Source organism: Mixophyes fleayi, chromosome 11 (genome assembly GCF_038048845.1).
Source record: "Mixophyes fleayi isolate aMixFle1 chromosome 11, aMixFle1.hap1, whole genome shotgun sequence".
NCBI lineage: Eukaryota > Metazoa > Chordata > Amphibia > Anura > Limnodynastidae > Mixophyes > Mixophyes fleayi.
The window spans coordinates 18,383,791-18,405,947 of NC_134412.1; the positions used below are offsets into that span (position 1 = coordinate 18,383,791).

Below are 22,157 nucleotides of genomic sequence, written 5' to 3' on the forward strand. Positions count from 1 at the left end.
GAATATACAACAATTTGTTCTCTCTGCATATGGCAAGTAAAGTTTAGGCAGAGCGTACTTACACCCACATCCAAATTCAAAAGTATCTTGGGATACACTTGGATTTGAACTGTCTTGGCAGAACAGGTATTGAGACAGTGCAAGTAGCGCCACAATAGTCGAGGAAACCTTCGTTATCGAGGTCCAGCAATATATAATGGCAGCATGGTTTTCACCAGCAATCCTGGTTTTGCTGCTCATAAGGATTTTCGCCCCTTTGATAAATCGCCCTTCAATGCTATTTGTTAGTAACCTTCTTATATGGATACACTGGTATCAGAAGGAGCAGATATACTGCCTGCAAAACCTCACGCTGATAATATTGAATTAAGTACGTAAAGCAGGACATGGTGAATAATTAAGAGGAAATTCTCAATAAGGAAACATCCTTTAACAGCAGTTATCACCACAGTGCAGAGACTAACACAGCAGCTACAGATATTACAGCACAGTATGTCTATCAGGACGACTACAGCAACCTAGGTCCACGCCATGGGGGCCTCTATCATAGCAGGTAATCCAGGACACATACAAAGGTACACACATGCAATAACAGAGACTCACACGTGTACTTGTATTCTTGTTTCTATGAATAATGCAGTCTAACAAAAGTTATTTTGGTGATAACAGAGTGCAATAGACAGGTGAAGTGTAGATTAATAAAGGGATAATGTGTGCACCCATCAGAAACAGATTCGGAGGGATTCTGAGCATTTTGTAGCATGTTATAAAATATAGGTTGTATACATGTTTTGTTTAAAGTTGTTTTATTTAATATATATGTAGGTGGCTTCTGCTTCTATGTTCTATTATTATTGAACTTATAACATCTCAGCTCTAATAACCTGGAGGAATGATTATCTCTTATATCACGTTTGCATTTGGTGACATAGTGGACTATTCAATTCCCCCTCGTCACACACAAAAATGGGGGACTTATTGCTTTTGTATGGGAGAAAAGAAAAGATGTTCACTGACCCCCGTTTTGGTTTTGGTTTTTGATCTGGATTAGCTTTGTGTTTTGGTTTTGTCAAAACCGCCCTCGCGTGTTTTGCTTTTGGATCCCTATTTTTTTCTAAAATCCCTATTTTTTCCCCCTAAAATTACATAATTTTTAACCTCAATAACATTAATTTCCAGTCAATTTTTGTCAAGTGGCAAGAACACTGCTACCCCTCCTGTTTCTGTATGAGCAATGGCATTGTGCAATGTCACTGGAGATTGGAAAGTGACAAGAACACTGCTACCCCTGTTTCTGTGTGAGCAATGGCACTGAGCAATGTCACTGGAGACTGGAGAGTGACAAGAACACTGCTACCCCAGTTTCTGTTTGAGCAATGGCATTGTGCAATGTCACTGGAGATTGGAAAGTGACAAGAACACTGCTACCCCTGTTTCTGTGTGAGCAATGGCACTGAGCAATGTCACTGGAGACTGGAGAGTGACAAGAACACTGCTACCCCTGTTTCTGTGTGAGCAATGGCGCTGGATCTCCTGGGGATGGAGGTAGTTATGGTATCCAAAACCCGCAAGATCCAACAACGCAACAATGTCGTTTTGCCTCGATTCAGATCTGAGGATGCACGAAAATACTGAGCCGTCTCACGAGCCTACTCGGATTACCTCAGTTCGGGTTTGATCGGTTTTCAGAAAACCGAGCCCGAGCATCTCTAGAGAAAAGTAGGTTTTTGTGTGCAAACTCTAGCTATTGTAAAGAATTGACTGCATGAGAAAAGCCTATTCAATTCATTGCACATGTACGGACCTTACCTGCCCTGAAGTTACTCTCCAAAAACGAGAAGATCAAGGTACAACGGGAGTTAAGCACAAATGTGCTTCAATTCCAATACCACATTAGTATTCATATAGACAGGGCTTACTGTATACTGGGGCACACAGCAATGGCACTTCCATGTGATCAGTCTACAATTACCAGATATCAAAAGCAGTATTTATTGTACACCAAACTAATGCATTTTAACATTGTTTAAAAAAAAAATATTTTCATGGTCCTAATATTTGTATATGTGAATGTAATTATACTGTATAATTCACGGATTAAAAGGAGAAATGTCTGTATTAGAAAACACAATATTATAAAAGCAGTATATTAAAAATGATCTACCTTTAAAAAAGTGGAAAAGTAATGGTAGCTGGAAAAAGTTCAGTGAGGCTCGGAGACCGATATTAATTGATGGATTGGCTCAGAACCCAAAAATTAAAGAGCACCTTTGCAGCAGCCCTTTTTAAAATTTAAGATCCTAACTCAAGGGACATCAAATACAATAATGCATTAAAGGGGAGTTACATAGAAAACATTGATCTCCTCTAAGCATCACTCATACCTACAGTACCCCTCCCCTCCAAACATCACACATATACCCAGCAAGTCATATACTTTGGCTTTGCAACCAGTGCCCTTCAAGGTGGACTATCGGGAACTACCGCTGCAAAGTAAAAGTGTGCCTTTATGTGCAGAGAGGCTGAAAGACCTTTATGGGTTGGCTGTCTTCCTTTTGTTCCGCTTCTACTAATCGTGAGAGTGTGGGTAGATGGGAATTGTCTTTACTACATGTGTGAAATTGTTACGTTGCTCAGAATATGCTTGGATATGTGTTCTCTGCTAATGTGCAACACGGAGGCACAATGTGGGTCCGATGGAAAGTGCTGAAATCAGTTCTGAGTTGGTGCAAAATTCAAGTCCTTTTGTGGAGTGGAAATGGCCTTGCGCCCATCTGCTAAGAACTAACGCCCTGAAAATATGCCCTCTTTCCACCCATTTACAATAATCTCGCTCTGTAAACTTGTACGCCCTGGTAATATATTTCTGTCGGTAGTGGGTTGCAGTTATTGGCGACAGTGGGGTATGGTCTAAGAGACCACAGTGATAGGATATTGTTGGTTTCTTACTGCTTGGCCAGCTGATTTTGCAGCGGCATCCACCCATTATGGCAGAAACCTTGTGACTCTAGGCGGAAAGGTCTTCCCCTGCTAGTGTCACAGATGGTGGCAGTCATTGGAAGCCCTGTTGTAGGGAATAGATCTCTGAATGAACACTATGGGATGCACAACATGCTGTGTCCGTGTCTGTGGACTCCAGGCGCCATTTTCCCGAAGCCTTCTTCCTTTGGCACCCAGGAAGAAAAGGAAGGTGACGTAAAAAAAGAGAGGAAACAGTGGATAGTCACTGTAAAGATAGAACAGAAAAGGGATACATACATAGAAGAGAAAAATAATAGACTTATCTAGTGGTCCAAACTAGAGTAAGTGTGATTCTGTAGGAAGAAAAAGGGGGAAGGAGCAGAGTGTAAGAGGCAGCCCAAGGCCAATACAACAAGAGAAATGAGTAATGGGATCATGATAGATGTATTGCAGGGAGCTGCAAGAGAAGATAGTGCAAGAGGCAGCTGCAAGAGAAGATACTGACGAAGCTGTAGAGAATGGGAGAGTGTTAGATCGGGACGGGAGGGCAGATTAAGGAGGAGAGACCAAAAAAAAGCAAATATTCACCACTGAAGCTAGTCGCTGTCCTGCTATCACTGCTATTGAAGGCATTTTTTTTTTATGGTCGTCACTCTTAAACCCAGTCCTCAAGAGCTACCAACAGGTCATGTTTTCAGGATCTCTGTAGAAACAGATGGTATAATAATTGATCCAGTAAGATAGATTAACTCACCTGCCCATAATTAAAGAAATCCTGAAAACATGAACTGTTGCTAGCTCTTGAAAGCCGAGTTTTAGCACCTCTGGTCTATGGACATACCCTAAGTAAGATCACTGTTATATAAAGCTTTTATTTTGTTGAAAGTGCCAATGTGGCCAATACTTGAGCCCCTTACTATTTTTTTTTTTATATAATTTTTTTAATTTTTTTTAATTTAAGGTACATTTTACTTTATTGGCAAACATGTTTTACAAACAGTATCCAATGAGATCTTTCAGCTGAGATGCAGCTATTATAATCATTTTGATATTCAGATCCATTCCCTATATTCCCTTGGCAATACCACCCAATCAGATTATTATATTGGATGAGAGAAGAGAAATACCGGTTTGATTTAAAGTACCTTTTATCACTGCAAATATTTAATTACGAAATCCTAACATTTCACATTACACTTCATTTGTATATCTCATTTGGGTCAAAAACTTTTTTAACATAAATAAAAGTAGAAATTTAACCTAAATTCCTATCTATATTCTGTAATTAGCTGTATTAATTCTGCAATGCACCTTAACATTACATTGCTTTGTACCTATTATTTAGTAAATGAGATAGACATAGTGGTCCGGATTCATTAAAGCACACGAAACGAGCGGGAAAAAAAGATTCAACGATTGTCACCTGTTAATATAGTAATTCATGAAAAAACATAAAACTTTTTTTCCCTGCAACACATCTATTGTGATCTTAATGTCTACTGTACATAAAATGCATTTTTACAGTCGCTCCTGATTGCAAACACATGTTCTAGCGTGCCTATGTGACAGTCAACACTAGTAATCAGCACTTACACCAGACCTGCAGCCGATGCAAACGATACGACTGAAAAACACGTACCGTTGAGATGCCCAAAACTTGAATCGGACGTTGCTGTGTGCGCACGAGCTTGTCATGCCCTGTATATTGATTACATCTTGGCTGTCGTCAGTCTCCGTTGTGCTCAAAGATGAATTGGCTGTTACCGCGTTCACTGGCATGTGGTCCGGTGCTGGGCATGTGCAGAACAAGTTTATGTAAAATACGTCACATATCGGCATTTACGATTTGTCATTTTGATTTAGCAGAAGACGTATTCTTAAATATCCTGGTTGAGGAATATTGACTGTCGCCAATCTTCCTGCAACCCATGTTATTTTTGGACAGCCACCTGATTGTAGTAATAGTATTTTAATGTTCATATTCAGCTACAGCAGTAACACTGTCATCTCCAACTTGGTGGGGATATTCAATATTTGCATAATGCTAGCATTCCGTTTGGGAGGATAATTTACCAATACACTTCTTGTTTTGCTATGCTAAATATTTTTCCTTTATGTACCTGCCAATAAGGCTTACTGACACTTGAATCGGAACCAGTGGGCATTGCCCAATACCCACTGTCTTTTTTGCATTTAAAAAACACTAATAAAAACATACTGCAAATGCATTTCACATGCATCTGTTACTGGCGTTTAGAGATCACTGCAGGCTTCCCATGGTAAACACAGATAATGCACAAATAAAACACAATGCATTATGGAAAGCAAAATGCTACCTCAACGCTAATAAGCAGTGGTAGACCGTGTGTAATAATCTCCAGTGGGTGTGACCGAAACACACATTTGTATATATTTTACGTATCATTTCTCTTCTATATCCCATAAGATATAGTACTGGCTTTACTCTGTAATCTATAGACTTTTCCAGTGCAGCCCCCCTTCTCTGGAACGACCTCCCTCGTTCCATCCGTCTCTCCTACTCTGTGCTCCTTCAAACGTGCACTCAAAATTCACCTCTTCCTCAAAGCCTACCAACCATCTACTTAACCCCCATCATCTCCCTTTAGCTTGTCCTCCCTTCTCTATCTCTTGCCTCAACTGGCTCCTCTTGTGCCTGGTCTGTTTACCCTCCCTTGGGATGTAAGCTTGTATGAGCAGGGCCCCCTCCTCTCCTGTCTCCATACCTGTTCTTCCGCTCCGTCTTTACTGCATATGACTGGCCGGAGTTTCTGAAGTATTGGTACTTTTTGTTCATTGTTCTGTATGGTTTCACCTGTATAGTCTACTGTTAGTACTGTGTGCAGCGCTGCGGATACCTTGTGGCGCCTAACAAATAAATGATAATAATAATAATAATCATACCCCAGAGCTGTCCACTGTTTCTCAAAAGCTATTCTAAAGATATTATATACAATACATACAATATAAGGATAAATTGTATCTAGTCATAGAAGAGATCTCATTGTATAACGTATTGTTTTTACAGCATTGTTGGCTGGTCTAGATCCAGACATAGACCCATATTTGATGTGTGGATTTTTCTCTTTCAGCTCTCCTCAGTCTGTGGATGGATCTGACCAGTGGGATGATGAATATTCAGCTGATCCCTCAGTATCCAGTGATCCAGGAATCTGTCACTCTGAGTGTTACTGGGATTACTGGGAAGATTCTGGCTTTTACTTGGTTTAAAGGGCCAGACACAAGTCCTCCATATCAAATACTGACATATTTACCTAGGGGCAATTCCAGCGTACTAAAAGGTAAACAATACTTTTCTCGAGCCGCTGCATTTACGAACGGCTCATTACTGATCACAGATCTTCGTCTCGTGGATCAGGGTAATTACATAGTGAGGGTACAGACCGAGAGACCAGAGCAACAAACCTCAATTATCTTACAAGTATATGGTGGGTATCACTTTGTTACAGATAATCTTATTTGTTCTTTTTCTGCCAATATGGATTTAATCTGGGTTCTTATCCTCTCGTGTGATGAAAGTCATACCCATCCTTTAGCATCAAATTAATTCATGTTCCATACCCTTTAATTGCTTTACTGCTGCTCTATTGTCACTTACAAATTAAGTATATTATTATCAATAAATTAGTATTGGGCATAACCACAAATTGCGCCAATTGCCCACTCACATGTCAAACTCTTCCTCCGAACTCCTGAGCTCTTCGGTCTGGCTCCGGTCGTCCCTGCCCCGTACAGGTACCCGTTGTTGGTCCTCTGACTGTCGCTGTCTTCCTCTGGCCTCGCCATCGCCTCCGCTTCTGTCCATCTTTTTTTTCTTGGCATGGTTGCTCCGAGCCCTGACAAGGTTTCCCTGCCGCCACTGTCATCTTCGTCTCTTCCAAACCCTCCATCTGACGGTGCCTCTTCTCCTGTTCGGTGTCTTGACTTTTCTTTCTTCTTCTTTCTTTATATTTTCTTACAACGTTTTATTTTTTTGACCCGCCGACTTCTTTCCGGCAGTCTTGTCCCTTTACATCTTGTAGTCCAATTACCGCTGCGCCACGCGGGACGGCTATATGATAACTGCCGTGCCAGTGCAGAGTGGTGACACGGAGAACCCTGATTGGGGTTCTTTATACCGTAGTGGTATTCAACCACTTTTTCTGACTCAAAGGGGGAGATTCAATTACCGGCGATGCGCCGGGCGGACATCACTCTGCGCACATTACAGTAGAAATCTCCGCTCATTTAGAGGTGCAAGGAAAAATGAGAGGAGATTACCGTCAAATCTCCGCCACGAGGTGTCTTGCAGACGTTCTGGAGACACTTTTCGGCTAATTGAATCTCCCCCGAAGTGTAGACTCATGCCAAAAGTTTAATTTCCTGAGTCATTGTCTTTCCGTTTCCATATTGGTAGCATAGACAGGTTAGACAGTTTAGGGGTGGGCCTGAAGGTCCAAATATAAATGTTGCCCATATCAGGCCTTTTGAGTCCATCTGTGCCAGTTGATTGCAAGTTGTTTAGTTCATATTCAAAGTCTTTTGGGAACTTCTCTCTGGTCCTTGGCAGCTCCCACTGACAGGGTCTACCAGATGTGGAGAGTCTTTGGGAGTATTTTGCAGACTATTGGATCTTCTGATGCTGGTTGTTTACATAGTCCCATCACACAAAATTAAATCTCTTTTTATTTTTTCACTTGAGTGCAGAACTAGGTGCATTTGGGCACCTAATCCAAATTTATTTGAACTATTGACCTATTCTATGTTTCGTGAAATCTGACCATTTATTTCATCCACAGAACGGGTCAGTAAACCAGCAATCGCAGCCTCTCACTCTCAGATCCAGGAGAACGACACGGTCACCCTTACATGTGTGTCAGCCAATGCTGAGAAGATAACATGGAGCAGAGACAACGCCATCCTCCAACACGGAGACGGTATATCAGGAGATAACAGGAGCATCACATTCTCCAACATTAAACATAGAAAGAAAGGCGGATATACGTGTGAAGCTGAGAATCTGGTCAATAAAAGAACCAGTGACGTCTACACTCTGACTGTTTTATGTAAGTTATTATGTACTTAAAGTATTATGAAATTATTAACATTGAACATTTACGACACTGAATATACAATAGATGCATACTGTAATTATTATTGGATAGCCACGCCATCCAATTCATAGCCACTCCATCCAATCCATAGCCACTCCATCCAATCCATAGCCACGCCATCCAATCCATAGCCACTCCATCCAATCCATAGCCACACCATTCTGAGGAGAAATCTAATCATATTGCATGTACTCTAAGCTCAGAATTAACTTAGTGTTGGGTCACAGAAGCTCATAACTTTATAAGACCGGAAAAAGAACGTGGACACACAAGTGAGTGAGCCTGTATTTGTGGATAGGGCACATACAGATCAGCTTGCCACTTAGCACAATTGTGCCATTTGCACTTAACTGCATGAGGATTCCCCTGTTAAACAAAGGAGCTGGTGCAGGAAAAATTACAGGTGAGTGCAACATATGTCAAGATCATGCGGTTTATAAGTCACCATATGTCCCAAAGAAACGTACGCCATCCTAATACCTAAGGTGGCAAAATGATAGCAATTGCAGTACTTTGTAATATTTTTTATGGTACTTGCTTTCTAGACCAGCGCCAATAAATCAGGCCCCGCGCACACACCAGCAGATTCAAAGGTATTTTCAAATCTCCCAACAATAACCATTGTAGCCCATGCTGCTGCTGCCCAGCCCAATGAGGTTCAGACCCCTAAGGCTATTGGCATATGTTATCCTCTGTGTTTTCCTACACATAGTACACATAAGTGTTAAGTTCCTGATTCACTGCTTTTCTCTCTGAACACTGTGGAAAGAGCTTGGATAGCCTGCTATATGCAGGAAAACAGTACAAGCGTGGAGTCAGCTGAGGCTGAGCGCCCGAAAAGTGTGTGCTGATTCCCGATTGGAGGAACTCAGCACCCGTAGTTACTGAGTCCCGGGTGGTGCAGTGCATGTACCATTCCAGCTGCATTGTGATTACGGAAGGTGGAGGAGACTAGCGGATGAAGGTAGAGAAGGAAGAATGAGGAGGATAAGAGGATGAAGGAGGAGGATGAAGGATGAGGAGGATAGAGGATGAAGGTGGAGAAGTAAGAAGGAGGTGGAGGATAGAGGATGAAGGAAGATGGATGAGAATAGAGGATGAAGGAGAAAAAGTAAGAAGGAGGTGGATGATAGAGGAGGAGGATGAAGGTGGAGAATTAAGAAAGAGGAGGATAAGAGGATGATGAAAGAGCAGGATAAGAGGATGAAGGAGGAGAATAGAGGATGAGGAGGATAGAGGATTTAGGAGGAGAAGTAAGAAGGAGGTGGAGGATAGAGGATGAAGGACGAGGAGGAGGATGAAGGTGGAGAATTAAGAAGGAGGTGGAGGATAGAGGATGAAGGAGGAGAAGTAAGAAGGAGGAGGATAAGAGGATGAAGAAAGAGCAGGATAAGAGGATGAAGGAGGAGAATAGAGGATGAGGAGGATAGAAGATTTAGGAGGAGAAGTAAGAAGGAGGTGGAGGATAGAGGATGAAGGACGAGGAGGATAGAGGATGAAGGAGGAGAAGTAAGAAGGAGGTGGATGATAGAGCATGAAGGAGGAGAAGTAAAAAGGAGGTGGAGGATAGAGGATGAAGGAGGAGAAGTAAGAAGGAGGAGGATAAGAGGATGAAGAAAGAGCAGGATAAGAGGATGAAGGAGGAGAATAGAGGATGAAGGATGAGGAGGTTAGAAGATGAAGGAGGAGAAGTAAGAAGGAGGTGGAGGATAGAGGATGAAGGACGAGGAGGATAGAGGATGAAGGAGGTGAAGGATAGAGGATGAGGGAGGATGGATGATATAGGAGTTGGATGAGGGAGGAGAAGTAAGAAGGAGGTGGAGGATAGATGAGGGAGGAGAAGTAAGAAGGAGGTGGAGGATAGAGGATGAAGGACGAGGAGGATAGAGTATGAAGGAGGTGAAGGATACAGGATGAGGGAGGATGGATGATATAGGAGTTGGATGAGGGAGGAGAAATAAGAAGGAGGTGGAGGATAAAGGATGAAAGATGAGGAGGATAAGAGGATGAAGGAGGTGGAGGATAGAAGAAGGAGGTGGAGGTAGATGATGAAGGAGGAGAAGTAAGAAGGAGGTGGATGAAGGAGGAGGAGGATAAGAGGATGAAGTTGGAGAAATAAGAAGGAGGTGGAGGATAAAGGATGAAAGACGAGGAGGATAAGAGGATGAAGGAGGAGGAGGATAAGAGGATGAAGGAGGAGAGGTAAGAAGGAGGTGGAGGATAGAGGATGAAGGAGGTGGAGGATAAGAGGATGAAGGTGGAGGATGAAGGAGGAGAAGTAAGAAGGAGGTGGATGATGGAGGAGGATAGATGATGAAGGAGGAGGAGGATGAAGGAGGAGGGCAAAGGGGCCTTAGTGAGCGCCTTCCATGGCGCTGATGAAGAGGTCTACGGACTGATCCATTCTAGCAGACAAAAGAAGAAGATGATGACATGTAGTTGAAGCAGAGAGAAAATCCATCTGGATTCAGGTACCTCAGGCTGGATATGTAAACCACTCTCAGGTGTGTATTCCGTGTCCTTTACATGGTGGAGTGGGTGGATGAAACCTGTGTAAAGTGCAGCCTGAGCAGAGGTTGTGTATGTGCACTGGTCTCTGCATTATATGAGCGTCACATGGATGTTCTTTGCATTGTATTGTGGTCTCTCTGTATTGTCAAGACAAGCTACTAAGCTGAACTTTCTATCTCTCAATTATTAGATGAGGAAACAGAAGAAGATAAAAGTCTGCTAAATACTGATGAAACCATCTCCACATTCCTGAATGGTGAGGCCCCGGGGGCAGATAGCCTTCACATCCAGTACAATATATACTTTACTGAATGCCCCTCATAATGAGTTTGATTACACTACTCTTCCCCTATGGTTTTCACAATTCTATGATTGTAGTTCTGCTGAAATCAGGGAAGGGCCTTGCTCACTGCTTCTGTATAGATCCATCTGATTATTGGCTATGGAAAGCCTAGCCAAAATATCTGCTATCAACGTAAAATCAATTCTATTTTATTATTATTTCACCCTGATCACATGGGATTTACAAAGCTTAGCACTAGTTTACAGTAAGCAGACTGTAATTCTCTTTACCAACCCCATACAGTAAGCACATCCTTTAACTCCGTAAAAGTGTTTTATTCTGAGTGGCATCACCTCTGGGCTGCTCCGTCTTTATTTTGGTTTGTTCCTAAACATCCATTGGGTCCTACTTCTACTTATACCAATGGCTGGATTACTTCCACATTACCTTTGACCAGTGACATGAGCCACTCGTTGAAAAGAGCGGTCTATATTCAGACAGAATGGGGCTGTATCTTTATGACTTGGTTACTTCTCTGCGAGGAGCACTGTAAGTTATCAATATAAAGATTGAGTGTTACCTGCATGGAGTTTATTAGTTCTTGTAGGACCTCTCATGTGCTCTAGTTTCTTCCCACTGTTCAAGCACATAGTAGTAAATTAAGTGGCTTCTGACTAAATTGACCCTGGTATATATTTTTGGCAGGGAAATCAGATTGCTAGATCTACTGGGGCAGGGACTGATATGCTTGAATCAAGCTATATTTTTCTACATCAGTGCAGAACATATAGGTGCTATATAAATAAAATATTAAATAATAACATCCAGGTGATTCTCCATTAGATTTACAAAGCTTGTTTGATGAATGTCTGAATTTGGTAGGTAAGAGTTATTGCAGTATATGCTGGTGGCCACCAGAGGACAGCAGTGTCTCAAAAACACAGTGTTTGATCAGTGATGGTGTGTTAAAGTATAACTTTACTAATAATCAGAAGTTGTTGACAGCGAAAAGTTTTTTAGCTGTTACTCACTGCAGAAGTCTTCGGAGTCGCCCTCTAGAATTTTAGTGTGGGGGTCACACCTCAGAGCCCCAGGACTGCTATGCAAAAGATCAAAATAGTGATCAGAAAAACAGTCAAGGAGAATTTTTGTCTGGAAGTCTAAACCGTAATCAATGGGGCCACCAATCTGTTTTTTTCAGGTGAACTTTAAGGGTTCAACCCTTTAAACATAGTAGAATCTCAGGCTCTCCAGGTCATGAGATGGGATCTGAAGAATAAAGGAGAAGCGCTGAATAGGTGGTACACCTGTGCTGGGAGTAACCTCTACTTATGCTCCCAACCGGGTGGTAAATGCGAGTCTCTGTGAGGTCAGAAGGTGCTGCAGTGATCTGGCTGAGGTCCAACGTTCAGTCCTTGGGGCAGGTAGAGGCCAGAGGTGTAGTTTAGGCAGATAGTTCTGAAGGGCATATTGGGTCTCTTTCCAGCCTTGACCTTGGGCTTTTCTGGCCAGCAGTCATAGTGCTCCGAAGACACTAAGTCACTTTGAGGGATCACAGGAGATCAAAGGCTGGCTGGGCTGCGGGTCAGGGGGGAATCTTCCCCCCGGGCTGGTCCCACAGTGGGCTACTTTGGGCTGGGTCACAGGGTCACCTGCATTTTTATCCCTTTAAAATGTTCCTAATAGGCTACTGATCGAGTCTTGCAACATGGGCTAAAGTTAGCCAACCCTCCCCTGCAGGAGATCAAAATAGGTTGAATTTGATAGACTGGTGTCTTTTTTTTTTTTCAACCTCATCAACTATGTTGGACAGTAAAAGCTGGCTGGTCTGATCCTCACTCAGGGCACATCTGTCATGAAGCCGATACCCCAGATGGACTCAGGATGTGGTAGAGTTGGCCAGAGCCGATCAGGCCTGATGTTGGGAACTCCCACACCATGGAGGTGGCACGGGACTCGGCTCCTGGGGGAAGGAGCGATCCTGGCACTACGGTGATTAGCACAGCAGGTAGCCCAAAGTATAACCCGTAGATTTCTATTAAATTAGGATACAAAACTGACGACAGCAGTTCGATGATGTGAGATTTGTAAATCGCCCAAGCAGAGCTCTCAAAATATGCGCCCACCGTCTTAGGTTTTCATGACACGTTCCCCCTACCCAAAGCTTATATTTCATATATGTTCTGGTTAAGCTTATTAAAAATAAACAAATTGGAATGCAGGAGCTTTGGGTTCTACAGAACGGTTATATACTCAATGTTTGTCTTCCATCATAGATACTTCTGAATACTCTGCTCATACCAACACTGCAATCACAGCAGGACTCATCAGTGGGACAATTCTGGCAATTTTACTGATCATCAGTGTGAGCTTCCTACTGTACAGGAGATGCGTCTTTCCTGCCAGAGAGGTGATGACAGGTGAGGAGAAAACACAAATACCGAGGTTAGAATGCAATAATTTAGGAGGTGCCTCATGTGTTAAATAATGCATAAGACCTGCAGAGAGGTTCCAGCTACACAACTCTTCTTGACATGAACATAGGAATTGACTTTAAATGGGGTGTCCATATTTGGTGTGTAAACAAATATTAGGTATATAGATAATGATTGGGCATTAGGTGCTTTAGTCCATGTGAAATGTAATGTCTTTAAAACTACAAATAGAGTTAAGATTAACTGTAGACCATATTACATCCTAAGTCAAGGGTCAGGCATCAGATAAAGAACTTGGTGTACAATGGTTGTCGGATAAAGAACTTGGTGTAGGATGGTTGTCGGATAAACAACTTGGTGTACGATGGTTATCGGATAAAGAACTTGATGTACGATGGTTGTCGGATAAAGAACTTGGTGTACGATACTTGTTGGATAAAGAACTTGGTGTACGATAGTTGTTGGATTAACAACTTGGTGTACGATGGTTGTTGGATATAGAACTTAGTGTACGATGGTTGTCGGATAAAGAACTTGGTGTACGATGGTTGTCGGATAAAGAACTTGGTGTACGATGGTTGTCGGATAAAGAACTTGGTGTACGATGGTTGTCGGATAAAGAACTTGGTGTACGATGGTTGTCGGATAAAGAACTTGGTGTACGATGGTTGTCGGATAAAGAACTTGGTGTACGATTGTTGTCGGATAAACAACTTTGTGTACAATGGTTGTCGGATAAAGAACTTGGTGTACGATGGTTGTCGGATAAACAACTTGGTGTACGATGGTTGTTGGATATAGAACTTAGTGTGTGATGGTTGTCGGATAAAGAACTTGGTGTACGATACTTGTTGGATAAAGAACTTGGTGTATGATGGTTGTTGGATAAACAACTTGGTGTACGATGGTTGTTGGATATAGAACTTAGTGTGTGATGGTTGTCGGATAAAGAACTTGGTGTACGATACTTGTTGGATAAAGAACTTGGTGTACAATGGTTGTTGGATTAACAACTTGGTGTACGATGGTTGTTGGATATAGAACTTAGTGTGTGATGGTTGTCGAATAAAGAACTTGGTGTACGATACTTGTTGGATAAAGAACTTGGTGTATGATGGTTGTTGGATAAAGAACTTGGTGGACGATGGTTGTCACATAAAGAACTTAGTGTACGATGCTTGTCGGATAAAGAACTTGGTGTACAATGGTTGTCGGGTAAAGAACTTGGTGTATGATGGTTGTCGGATAAAGAACTTGGTGTACGATGGTTGTCGGATAAAGAACTTGGTGTACGATGGTTGTCAGATAAAGAACTTGGTGTACGATGGTTGTCAGATAAAGAACTTGGTGTACGATGGTTGTCAGATAAAGAACTTGGTGTACGATGGTTGTCGCATAAAGAACTTGGTGTACGATGGTTGTCGCATAAAGAACTTGGTGTACGATGGTTGTCGCATAAAGAACTTAGTGTACAATGGTTTTCAGATAAAGAACTTGGTGTATGATGGTTGTTGGATAAAGAACTTGGTGTTTGAGAGAGTCTACATTTTACTCTGGAAACAGAATAACACAGAACGGACCCTACTCACCTCCTAGCAATCCCAGGTATACTAGAGGTAGCCAATTTAGGACATCTCCCTCCAGACGTAAGTTTCTCCAAACATTTAAAATGAAAAAGGGGGAAAGCCCCATATCTAATGGCCGTCAATCACCAATGAGACGCAATCCATCAAATCAATCATCAACATAATCACATTCACAGGGTTAGTTGTTCTTTAACTCTTTCAATGCAGGACAGTAATTCAAAAAATCTCAGCACAGATCATAGCCAGGGTGCTCAAATATCATTCCCCAGAAGTCTTAAATGTCCACCTCGTGCACTAAAACCCCCCTATCCAATTGTAATTAAAGGGGGACCTCTGGTGGTCAGTTTCCGTAATGAATTATGAACTATGTATCCAACTTGTGTTTACAAATTCTATAAAGAAGACGGTCACTACAGTGATCTAAGTAAAATAAATCTGCATTTACACAAAACCAAATAATCCTCCCCAGTAAAGTTGTATCTAATGCCCCTTGCCCACTGGTTAGAAAATCATGTTTACTAGCAATTTTTAACTCTGGTAAAGCCATGTAAGTATGTATGGGAATAAAACCTCATGCCTACTAGCACTTGCAGTAGGCAGCGTTTGCACTATAGCAACATTTTTTTGGATGCTGCCTACTCTATTACCTGAACTAACCCCCACTCCGACCACAAATGCTGGTCACCACTACTGCATGTGATACGCATTTGGCTTGTGCTCCGTGTGTTTTCTTAGCGTCAGTAGGTCACCAGCCTTGGACTCACTTGTAGAATTTACTTCTTTAGGAATTGTTTATAATAATATATTGTTATTTGACATGATTTTGTTTTCATTTTAGGTTCCCCCAGTGTCATACGAGATTCATACGCCATATATGACAACGTACTGGATCAGCCAATGGTAAGTAATCTATGAGGTGATGGTACCGAGCACTAGATCAATAGATTTTTGGACTAGGACAGGGCTGGAGTGTCGGGCTACATGTGAAAGGGGTTTTCTTCTATAGATGCATGGAATAGATCTGTCCTTTCTTCACACTGCGTGGATATGTGTTCCTTTTATAGCTCACAAGCCCCAGCATGGAACAGTCTACTAAGAGGTATGAGTGTAGTATGTTGGTTCTCTCTGTGCTACACTATGCCGTTCTAAATAGTGTTTATATTGTATTTATGGCATTTATTCCCATCCTTCACCTTTATCACTTCTGTTCCTGTGATTGGGATTTTCACACTTAATATTAATATAATAAAGCTGCATCAGTAATATTAACATTATTTTGTGAGCTAAACTAATTTGCAGCAATTTATGGCTTGCAGAGAACTTCTGGGCTTTCCCTGCAACCAAGAATGTCTGCTAATTAACATGGAATACATCATATTGGGAGTGTTTCCTGTTCAAAGTTGCCAGGGCTGACTCCAGAAGCCACCAAATCTGATCAGTCACCCCCTGCCTATGCAAGGGAACCTTTTATGAAAAATAACAGTGCTGCTCAGCCACAGAAGGAACAGGGAAACAAAACGGTATAAAAAAAAGTTTATTAAAAAAAGATAATTAAAATAAATAACTCCCTGCCCCCACAGTGGACTAATTATTAAGGTAGTCTCCCTCTTCTAATAGTGGGGTGGGGACCTAACCCAAGTTTTGTTGCTATACTTATAGGTGTTAGGAATCTGAGTTAAGTCTTTGCCATTGTTTTTTACCTGGCTGCAGTACCTCTATGCCACCAGAGGTGCTGCCGTTCTACCATGGACATTTTCTCCTCACTGGCAGGAGTTAATCTTCTGTTCCTTGTTAATTACCACACCTGTGTCACTGATTATTTATGCCTGTTTCTCCCCATGCACCTTGCTGGTCATTGTTGGTTTGTTTGTCCCTTAAACTATCTGTATTGCTACATTCTGTTCCTGTGAAATCCTTGCTCTTGTCTGTACCTGCTATTCAGCAACCATTTACTACTCAACTGTACATAGTCACCAGGATGTTAACCTGATATCTGTCTTATTCCTGGACATACTGCTAATCTACAGTTACTGTGAATTCCTGGTCCTCGCTGTTAATCTTTATTCAGCCTTCCAGTCTCCCACTTAACTACCTACCTTATCCTCTGCCTCTCCCCCTTCTTTCCCCTTCCCTGCCTCCGTCCCTCTACTCTCCCTCTCTCCCCTGTGTTTCTCCGTCTGTCCACCCCTCCCCTTAGATTGTACGCTCCTCTGAGCAGGGCCATCTCTCCTCCTGTTTCCACCACTTCTAACTCTGCTGTCCAGCTACTTTGCCCTCCTCCTCGAGGGCCCTCCTCCCCCCTCTGGGGTCTCCCTGTCTTCCTCGCCCTCCTTTTGGGCCCCGTCATTTGCGGATACTCCCCCCGCCCTCACTAGCTGTGCATTGAGCTTACTGAGTTACTGTGCTTTATGTTTACTGTACTGTGCTGTCTCACCTTGTATTGTAATTCGTTTTTGTCCCTGTACGGCGCCACGGACACCTTGTGGCGCCCTATAAATAAAAATTAATTATAATAATAATAATAATAATAATAGCTAAGTTACCTGTACCTGCTGTGTTGTTTTCATTATCATTCACTTGTTATCATGTCACACCAGGATGTCTATTTATTTACCAAGCCTGGCCTGGTCAGTGTTTACCTTGCATTACCTGGATTGTGTTCTCGCTGCAATAAATAGCTTTTTATGCTTTCATGATACTTCTGGCTTCATGGCTGTAAGGATCTAGTTTTGGAATAGAATAGTAACGATAGGTGGCGATTCAATTATCATCACTGTGATCGCTGCACATTGCTGGCTGTTACGGTAAAGAATCTTTGCTCATTTTTCATTGCACCTTTATGGGTTGTGTAAAAAAACAAATTGAGATTTCATCTTCACCATCGGTGTGATAAGGTTTGTCTTATCCCCTCAAGCACTGATTTATTTTGACTGGATCTGCGAAGCCTCAACCATCTAATTCAGCCCCCTCACCCATGATACCCGTCCCATCGACCAAAGCTCCGAAATCCACTGTACTTCCTACACCAGATAACCTCATCGCTCACCAGTAACACCTTAAACAAGTCCTCATTTAAGCGAGAAGGTCTTACATGTATATTCTCCCCCTGCACATGTACATATGCGCTTTCTTCACATGGTGTAGTTTTCCTATTTTGTGGGTTGTCTGTTTGTTATATAAGGTATGTGTGAGAGATTCTGCCGTAAGTGGTTTTTTTTTTATTATAGATTTTAATTTTTTGCACAGAATTGAACACGGAATTTTATTTTTGTAGTAAAAAAAAAAGTTTAGGATTATTTTCCAATGATCTAGAGTGTGTGCTTTAAAACATATATGAGTTTGTGGCTCACTAGAACTTTTTAGATATTGTAAGCACTATTGTGTTTACGGTGGTCATAGGTGTTGTGAAAGTTGCATATACCATACATTAGTATACCCTTGTTTCAGACTTTTGAAATGTATATCAGTTTTAATTATATGATCTATTCTGGTTTTGTTGTTTTTTTCACACATCGAGAATAAAATTAAGTAAACACTATTTACATTTTTTTATTTTATTTAAGGCTTTGTCACTTTAGACAGGATAAACATGTGAGATCTAAATAGATAGCTGAACCTGAAAAGAGATTGTTACACCCTTGGGTCTATTTATGAAGGGGTGAAGACCCCCATTTTCACTGGCGGTAGGGCTTGTCATTACACTGCCTTACACTTTAAAGTAGTTACAGCCAGGGGTATGTTTTATTAGCAAGAACATGACAGATGATGTTAACATTACAAAATCATTCAATTATTTTTTTTAATGTAGTAATGTTTAATGATTAAACTAAATGAATATTTTTTGTAAATGTATGTAAATATCAACATATAAAAGTTATTTTTTTTTAATAACAAATGGAATTGAAAACACATCAGTGATATATTTTTTTGATACCTTCAGGCGATATGTGATTTTCATTGCGGCAAAAAAAAAAAAAACTACTGTGCAGAAAAAAATTATTCTATATAATCTAAATGAGTTGTATGTTCATCTAGAGCAGTGTTTCTCAAACCCAGTCCTCATGGATCCGTAACAGTGCAGGTTTTCCATATCTCCCTGCTGGAGCACAGGTGTAATCATTACTAACAGATCCACAGGTGGTATAATTATATCACTTGTCACCTGGAAATCCTGCACTGTTAGGGATTCTGAGGACTGGGTTTGGGAAACACTGATCTAGAGTGAGGCCTAATCCTATACAGAATGCCTTGAAAAAATGGTTAGGACACCTAAGGCAAGAGGGAGGAGAACCCTTCTCAAAGCAATCACATTGTAAAGGACTTGTAGATGCTAATGATTATCTTTCTTTCTTTAGCCTCAGAAGTCAAAAGAAGACCCTTCATACATGGTAAGACCTCTGGAAATGTATGTGTAGACCCTGCTTAGGACAAGAGTTACACTTGCACCCATATGTAAGAATACACAGCTACACTCGAACGCCCTCAACCCAATCCTCTTCTTATCCTCACTTCCTCCACTCTCTTCTCATATTATCGCCCTGTCCGGTGCATCAGTCTCTTTCTACAGACCTACACTCACCAAACCACTAGGTGAGGCTGCTTCAGCCATCACACGTTGTCTCCGGTGATGCCAAACCAAACCCAGGCACCCCAAACTTAGGTATAATAAGGAACAAAGTACACTCATTGCAAGGTCTTAGTTATTAAGAGGCAGCTTGGAATTCTGTGAGATCTGGAAATAGTATAAAAATATTACATGTTAATGAGAAGTTCATCTTCAGGACGCCAGTCAACAATGTCCTTACCCCGGTTGCAGGCAAAATCCTTGTCTGAGGACCACTCTGAAGTGAAATTGTCCTTTCTAGTCATCTCCCGCTTGGACTACTGCAACCTCCTCCTTACTGGCCTGCCCCAATCTCATCTCGCTCCCCTTCGATCTGTTCTTAACGCAGCCGCTAGGCTTATCTTCCTTTCTCGCCGCTCCGCGTCTGTCTCCCCCCTCTACCTATCCCTTCACTGGCTCCCCTTCCCCTTCAGAATCCTCTTCAAGCTTCTCACTCTTACTTACAAGGCCCTCGCCAACTCCACTGCACCCTACATCTCCACCCTCCTCTCTATTCATGCTCCTTCCCGCCCTCTCCGATCAGCCAATGACCGTCGCCTCTCTTCTCCCCTGATCACCTCCTCCCATGCGCGTATCCAAGACTTCGCCCGCGCTGCCCCCCTCCACTGGAACAAGCTCCCTCCCTCTATCAGAACCTGCCCTAATCTGTCCAGTTTCAAACGGGCTCTAAAAACCCACCTTTTTCTTAAAGCCTTCCAGTCTCCCACTTAACTCCCTACCAGATCTTCTGCCTCTTTCCCTTCACTCCCCTTCCCTTATCCTCCTTCTCTCCCTCCCTCGTGTCTCTCTGTCTGTCTACCCCACCCCTAAGATTGTACGCTCCTTCGAGCAGGGTCATCTCTCCTCCTGTCTTCACCACTTTTAACTCTGCTCTCCAGCTACCTTGCCCTCCTCCTCCCCATTCCCTCTTGCTCCCTCCTCTCCTCTCTGGGGGTTTCCCTGCCCTCCGTGCCCTCTTGGGCTCCGACGTATGCGGGACCTTCCCCTCTCCCCTCCACCCGCCCCTCTAGCTGTGCTTTGAGATCTCGGAGTTACTGTGCATTTTGTTTACTGTATCGTGCTGTCTCACCTTGTATTGTACTTTGTTTGTCCCTGTACGGCGCTACGGATACCTAGTGGCGCCCTATAAATAAAAATTAATAATAATAATAATTCCTGAAACTAAGAGCAGGATTTAGATCAAATGGGGCCCTAGACAGAGTAGCAGTGTTGGAACTCCCACCTCTGAGTATACCAGAATTCAGTTCTCATTATTATTTAGTTCATGGCCCCTTTGTCAGCAAAATTGAACAATCCCCAATGTTGCATCATTGCATCAAGAACCAATTTATCATAACAAAACACCGATTGCCCAATGCTAGCTCCAGACCTTTCTGTCAGACAAACTGAACAGAAAAACCATTGCTAGAAACATTGCACCCATAGTGCTAAGAACACATTGTAATGGATATTACACAGACATTCCATTGCCCAATATGTATCTGTAGAAGTTTAGGGTGCAATAATAGGCAATCTCCTAGTGGGGGCACTGTTATCCAGGAAGCTCCGTATGATGTGTGCTCCAGAAACATCCATACAGATCAGTGCTATGAGTAACTCTCTGTATTATACATTAATTCAGTTAGACACTCCCTGAACCTGATCTGTGTAATGTATATCCTCCTTCATGCTATACTGCAGGTGATACTACATGTTAATGTTATATATGGAAAAGGAAACCATTCAACAAAAATGCAATTAGTATCCTGCAGAGCACATAGCACAACCTCCTCTCCATAAATCTGCAACTATACTTTTATTTAAGTGCATGTCTGCAAAATACACAGATCGTTATAGTGTTTTATATATGCTGAGGTTTGAGCAAATGTAAACAGCAAAACTTACAATATTTTTTTTACTTATGTCTTATAGTGTCTTCAGTTTCAGTCAGAGGGTGTGTACAACGAGCTGGATGGACAAGACTACATTAATTACGTCACCATTCTTTGACACGCCGGGATGCTAGTGCACTATTATTTTATTCACACCTAGATTTCCAGTTTTTACTAACTCTCTGAGGAAGTAAATGGTTGGCAGCACAATAACCCATCCCTTTTAGTTTGTCAATGTTACCTTTCATGGTATTTACTGTCAGCCATTGTCTTACATATTGAGTTGGAAATCGGGACATTTTAGGCCACACCCCCAACCCACTCAGACTACGTTCTGATCTGCTGAAACCCCACCCCTGAGCAGTGAAGCTCTGCCCCAAATCACCAAGCCCCTCCCCCTCCTCGGCCTTGGACAGCTCTGCAGAAATAAGAATTGCTTGTGGATTGGCACCTGTTTTATTTTTACGTTGGTTTCATTGTCATGACCGTGTTAAGTATAGGATCTGTCATCTGTTCCTCAGGATAAACTTCATGTTATTAAATCTTTAGGTAATAAATGGTTGGTGTTTGTATCTAACCCAATGTTGGTCATCTCGTCTATTTTAGTCTTAAAGGTCACAGTAGTATCATGGTCGAGAGGGCCATAGACAACCCCATTATCGAGCTAACAATACACAACATAACATTAATTAAGGATGACTATAGCCTCTCCCTTATCGACTGGTCATCTAATAGTTTCATTTTTTTTTATCTT

The 22,157-nt window shown here is 42.0% G+C and overlaps 1 protein-coding gene across 5 annotated transcripts in view; it reads left to right on the top strand.

Annotated features, from left to right (window-relative positions):
- The window catches only part of LOC142107480 (cell adhesion molecule CEACAM1-like), a 205,806-nt gene extending 183,649 nt beyond the window's left edge, over positions 1 to 22,157 (top strand). For 2 of the 5 annotated variants that reach the window (XM_075190919.1, XM_075190918.1), the window contains exons 10-15: positions 7,779 to 8,045; positions 10,795 to 10,860; positions 13,164 to 13,307; positions 15,747 to 15,808; positions 19,264 to 19,296; positions 21,444 to 22,151. In XM_075190919.1, the coding sequence (XP_075047020.1) occupies positions 7,779 to 8,045; positions 10,795 to 10,860; positions 13,164 to 13,307; positions 15,747 to 15,808; positions 19,264 to 19,296; positions 21,444 to 21,521 (650 nt within the window). In that variant the 3' untranslated portion in view covers positions 21,522 to 22,151. Of the gene's footprint in view, positions 1 to 7,778; positions 8,046 to 10,794; positions 10,861 to 13,163; positions 13,308 to 15,746; positions 15,809 to 19,263; positions 19,297 to 21,443 lie in introns of all 5 variants that reach the window. The other 3 variants (XM_075190924.1, XM_075190917.1, XM_075190921.1) reach the window with 3 other exon arrangements.